General features: G+C 47.0%; 1 protein-coding gene across 1 annotated transcript in view; it reads right to left on the minus strand.

Moving 5' to 3' along the window:
- ptprr (protein tyrosine phosphatase receptor type R) overlaps positions 1-1,078 on the minus strand; it is a 72,020-nt gene extending 70,942 nt beyond the window's left edge. The window contains exon 1 of the mRNA XM_018756095.2: positions 912-1,078. Coding sequence (XP_018611611.1) covers positions 912-966 — 55 coding nt within the window. The 5' untranslated portion in view covers positions 967-1,078. The remainder of the gene's footprint in view (positions 1-911) is intronic.
- Positions 1,079-6,000: the final 4,922 nt, after the last annotated feature.

Here is a 6,000-nt window from a genome sequence, read left to right on the forward strand (position 1 = left end):
TCTTACCCTGTCCGTTCAGGGTAAGGTACCTTGCTCAAGGGCGCTGCTGCACACCTGGGAACTGATCATCAGTTCATGTGAGAATGCTGTACTACCCGCTGCTTTGTAGCACATGAGGATGGATGGAGCTCATACCGTACAACACGCCCACGTGCCCTCAGAGGTGTGTGTCCTGCTCTGCTCTGCTCGGCATCTCATTGCCCCAAATAGGCGTCCTTTGCTCCCCTTTCCCACCTTCTCGTGGCAGCAGAGCTCCGGGGCTTCAACCTGGAGAGCCCCATTTATATAACGCCCTCTATCCATGAATGCGCGGCACGCTCCCTGTCACACGTGTCAGAATCTGCATGTCATGAAGGATCGCATCGTGAAGCTCTTTTGCTCCTTCCTTCGTTTGTTTCTTTGTTTGGTTGTCCACGTTCCATGTTCCAGCATCCAGTCGACGCGACGAATGAGCAGCAATACGGGCAAAAAAAGATATACTAATCCACCCCATTTAAAAATCATTTACATCATACTGATGGAGCTCTGACTTGAAAATGTAATGTTTTAAATAATCTGCAAAATTAACTGTATTGTAAATGGGTTAGGGTTAGTATGTTGATAAATACGTGTGCGCGCACACGCTCACAATGAATTGACAGCATATAGAAGGAGCAGAGGATTGCAATAACTACACATTTCCATGTAACGCTGTATAAGGAATGGATGAATTGTAACAAATCGGTGACTGTCGACACTGAAGCGATGTGGCGTTTGTCTCTCTCTCTCTCTCTCTCTCTCTCACACACACACACACACACACACACCTCACTGCGAACAACATGTCAATCTTCTTGAGATGTTCGGAGTCACCCAGTAGAAAAGGGCCACATGCAGATGCTGATGCTGCAGGTGCAGTGATGGAGCCTCACCTGAGAGCTGAAGGCGGATGAAGGTGAGGAGCAGCAGCAGCAGAGAGCCGCTCATCTTCTACCCAGATGCTCAGATGCTGTTCTTCTCCCGCCCTAAGAGCACATGGACGAGAAGAGCGGACGATCTCGGCTCGCGCGAAACCCGTCGCTTCTGCTCTCGCGGCGGAGCGCCTGGTGGGGGTGGGACTACCGCGTCATTAATGTGCGGGTGGTCTCGTGCGCGCACGCGTCGCGCGAGCCGCTGGAGCTGCGATCGCTGCATGGCCCCGAGTTCCAATGTTCGTACGAAATATGAAAAAGATTAAAATAATAATTAATATAACTATGATAAATGTTAGACAATGTTACAAAATGAACCTGAAAAAGGCCCTATTAAAAACATTGGTCCGCTGTGACATTTGGGATGGCGCAATTTTATAATGTTACTGTTACACTGCTGTAGCTGCTTCATATGGTTTTATTTAGCAGGTTTACAGCGGGCTGGAACACAGTGAAACACTGAGGAATTATGATTCCTTTTAAATCCCTAGAACCACCACCCCCCCCCCGAGCATAAAACTACCATAAATCAGCTCCACAGCCAGTAAGTAAGCAAGAGAAAAAGTGAAAATAAAAAACTGAAAAGAAATAACTAGCTACATAGTTAGAAATATGAGTAACAGGAGATTCAGAAGGCACTGGGGGTGGTTTCAATTTCAGGATTTTTGAAACGAGGTGGCACGGGGGGGGGGTCTGTCCAAGTTACGTTACCTAAGCTAACTAAACTAGCTACATAATATTATGGGACTCTCACTAGGGAGCTTCTGAAGCCGTTATACCGGGGTCGTATTGCCTGGGGGCATGATGATGAGGCTAGCCTTCCACCGTCGGTAGTCTACACAGTGCTGTGTGTTGCTGTGCTGGAGTTCACCTATACATATTATTGCAGCAGAAAAGAACACCCCAGTCCACATATTTCAAAATATATAATTGGGTGTGTTCATACCATAAACAGAGACGTGGTCTATGGTTGATTCGAGTTTCTCCTCTGCTCTGGTTTGAAATACTTGGTACTGCGATTCCGCATTGCAAATCAGGCAGCGACTGACAGCACTCTGATCCAATGGCCTTGAGCATTGTCAGATTGACAGTACTCTAGCCCAATGGCGTTGTGGGGGCACCGGGTGGGCCAATCATATTTCGGGGGGCCGGTGGCACCCCGTGCCACCCCTTTAGACACGCTCCTGAATAGTTCGAACCCGAGTCCGGCTCCAACACACACGATCCCGGTTATACGCCTTCAGTAACCACGTGACCACGTGCCGCTGGAAAACACGGGAACCCCGCAATGACGTCAGTGGACCCAAAGTGGCATGGAGGACTTACAGTATAAATTATACTGCACCTCAAAGTATGAAGTTATAAAACAGTTACAGTTTCTATTACATGCTTTCACTGAAAAAATGATATTTGATGATTATAGGGAAAACACTGTAGCAGTGCACACCTTTTACAGTACAGAGTACTTACTTGATCTTTAACAGTACTTACTTGAATACTGTATGAGTTTACTGTTCTATTCACAGTGCTACCATAGTGTGCATACAGCATACTAAATGCATATTTGACTGTCAAAACCATCTAAAATGTTTTCAATAAGTTTTCTCCGTGTTTAATTACATTTTCCATTTTTTCTTACTGTAGAGAACATAGTCTTCTCTGTCATTTCACTGTAAAACACTCATTTTAATGATGGAGTTGTAGAGTAGGGGGCCCAATGAACTTACCCTGAATTACCCAGCTGTATAAAATAGGTAAGTCATTGTGAAGTTGATTATCTGTCATTGTACACTGCCCTGGACTAAGGAGGCAACCAGATGAAGAATAAAATAATCATAATTATAATATTTACACTTTAAATTAAAAAGTAAAGATTATTATCACACTACCTGCAAGACAACTTTATTCTCAATCCGCACACAGTCTGTGTGAAGTTAGCATGCTTTCCCCATGTCTGCATGGGTTTCCTGCAGGTGCTCTGGTTTCCTCCCACAATCCAAAGACATGCACTTCCGGCGAATTGGTGACTCTAAATTGATCTTAGTGTGTGAATGGGTGAGTGAGTATGTGTGTGCGTGAGTGGTTACCCTGGGATGGACTGGTGTCCCGACCAGGGTGTATCCCCCCACCCTCCCACCAGCCTTAAACTCAAAACTTCAAGGGTAGGCTCTGGATCACTGCAACCCTGTGTGTGCTTATGCACCAAACAGCAGTTCAGAGTATTCGGCCTTCTTGGAGAGGGTGGGGTATTGTTCACGAGTGAGGGGAGAAGGGAACGTGAGATTGGCTGCAGACTGGGAGCAGCGGCAGCAATAATGCAGTTGCTGTACTGGACTGTAGTGATGAAGGGGGAGCTGAGCCATAAGGAAAAGCTCTCCATTTACCGATCGATCTATGTCTCTACCCTCACCTATGGTCATGAACTTTGGCTAATGACCAAAAGAATAAGATCGCGGATACAAGCGACCAAAATTAGTTTTTTCCGCAGGGTGCTGGGACTCACTCTCCGTGACAGGATGAGGAGTTCGGACATCCGGGAGGAGCTCAGAGTAGAGCCGCTACTCTTTCACATTGAGAGGAGCCAGTTGAGGTGGTCCGGGCATCTGATAAGGGTGCCCCCTAGGCGCCTCCCTTTGGAGGTATACCAGGCACGGCCAACTGGGACGAGGCCCCAGGACCCGCTGGAGGGATTATATCTCACAGTTGACCTCGGAACAGCTGAGGATCCCCCAGGCTGAGCTGGAGGAAGTTGTGGGGGATAGCGGCGGCTGGGCCTCTCTGCTCTCACTACTGCCACCGTGACCCTACTAGGACAAGCAAGATAGAAAATGGATGGAAAATGGCTGGATATTTTCTATTATTATTACTATTATAAGGTGAGCACGGTGTTACTGTAGGTTTGGCTGGGGCCTGCTCTGTGGTGGGTTTGGGGTTTGAGTCCTGCTTGGGGTGCCTTGCGACGGACTGGCGTCCCGTCCTGCGTGTGTCCCCTCCCCCCTCGGCCTTGCACCCTCTGTTGCCGGGTTGGGCTCCGGTTTGCTGCAATCGCGCATGGGTCAAGCGGCTCTAGACATTATTATTATTATTATTATTATTATTATTAATGACCCTGAATTTCTTGACTATTCCACATAAAGAGAGAAGGATACAAGTTCAAGTGAAATGTTAATGAAAATGGGTGTTGTACATTAAACCAAGACCCTCATACAGCTTATACCCCTGCTGCTGGAACACAAGCAGTGTCTGCCAGCTGTGCACATCGTTTCTCTCAGCCTGTGCTAGATGGTCCATCTGCAGCCAGCCGTATTTGTGCCCGCCTCCCGCGCAGTACTTCTTGAGATGATTGTTCGCATTTGTCATTCTTGTCACACTCATGGTTCAGTTCTCCACTGTCTGCGTGTATGTTTGTTTCCCTTTAATTCCATTGCTCGTGGCGATGCACTGACGCCACCAGCAGCACTGTCTTCTTCACAGAGCCATGAGGGATAGAGAGGGTCACAACGCACGTGTCACACCAGAGACCCACGTCACCAACGCAGTGTAATTAAACCAGGGTGAGCAAGTACTTCAGGCATAGCCGAAGAACAATGAACATCCTGCTGAAATATATTCACAGTGATGCTGCTGAGTCTGCAGAAAACACATTTACAGTAGTATGAGCTGCATTAGTGTATGTGTCCAGCAGGAAACCCAGGGTTTCCTTTCAGCCCCTTGTGCATCAAACTGGTAGAATTTCAAATTTCAAGTTTATTGTAATAGGTACAAGTACTGTGAACAAGTATCATGAAATTCTTCTTGAATGCTTCTCCACAGACTATGGACAAGACAGAGACAATACAAATACTGCACAAACAAAACAATGACAATGACAGTGAGTAATGCTAATAGCAATGACAATAAATAATGGTAACAGTAATAACAATAATACCAGTAGACAGCCAGAGAACTCAGAACGTGAGAGCGAGAATGCGAATGCTTAAAGTGACAGTGTAATTTACCAATATGCTTGGAAGGAGCAGTCCAACTCTATTTGCTAAAGGTGGCACACTGGTGAGTGTTGTATACTCTTACAATAGTGGGGTAAAAGCTCTTCCTGCACCTAGCAGTGTGAGTTTGAATAGACCTGAGCCGCTTTGCAGACGGCAGAGAAGAGAAAAGTGCACGTGCGGGGTCACAATGATCTTTCATGATGCGCATAGTCTTTTTGAGGCAGCATGTGGTGTAGATATGTCCTGGACTGCTGGTAGCTGTGTGCCGATGATTCCCTGAGCTGTTTTGACCACCCGCTGTAGGGCTTTCTTGTCCTGTATGGAGCAGCTGCCACCCCAGGATGTAATACACCCTGTGAGGATGGACTCCACAACACACCTGTAGAAAGTGGTGAGGACTGCAGTGGACATCCTGGCTTTCTTCAGATGCCTGAGGAAGTGGAGGCGTTGATGGGCCTTTTTGATGGTTGATGCTGTGTGCTCAGTCCGTGTGAGTTTGGCAGTGAGGGTGACCCCTAGGAATCTGAAGCTGTTGACTCTCTCTACAATGTTCCCTCCTATGTAGATGGGTGCATTTCACTGAGTCATTGAGGCACCAGTGTCTGCTCTGTGTCTTAGATGGGGTCCTTTCACAGGATGAATTGTCATCAGAGACAAACATGGTAAACATTAGATTTAGGTATTTTGCAGGGTGTTGACTGGAAAACGTAGAGCAAAGTTTTTATTCAAAGAAACGTAACAAGAAAAACATGGTATTGTGTATGTATAAACATGCTGCAGCGCCGAGGCGTCGACGCATGTGTATCGCTCTTGTGTGTGCTGAGTGTGTAGAAATAAAGTTGTCGCGTTCTGTTCCACTGAACCTTGTGCAGACCTGGTTACTTCACGGATTGCGGACATAACTGGCAACGAGGATGGGACACTTGCAGTAGGACGGGACCCTGAATGCGAAGGTAGTCCAATTGTGTCAATACGGAATTCTGACGAGCCGCGTTCAGACAATAAAAGCACCCGCGCACTGATGGCGGTCCGGTGAAGAACATCAAGATGGCGGGTTTTAT

Source organism: Scleropages formosus, chromosome 24, assembly GCF_900964775.1.
Source record: "Scleropages formosus chromosome 24, fSclFor1.1, whole genome shotgun sequence".
Classification (NCBI taxonomy): domain Eukaryota; kingdom Metazoa; phylum Chordata; class Actinopteri; order Osteoglossiformes; family Osteoglossidae; genus Scleropages; species Scleropages formosus.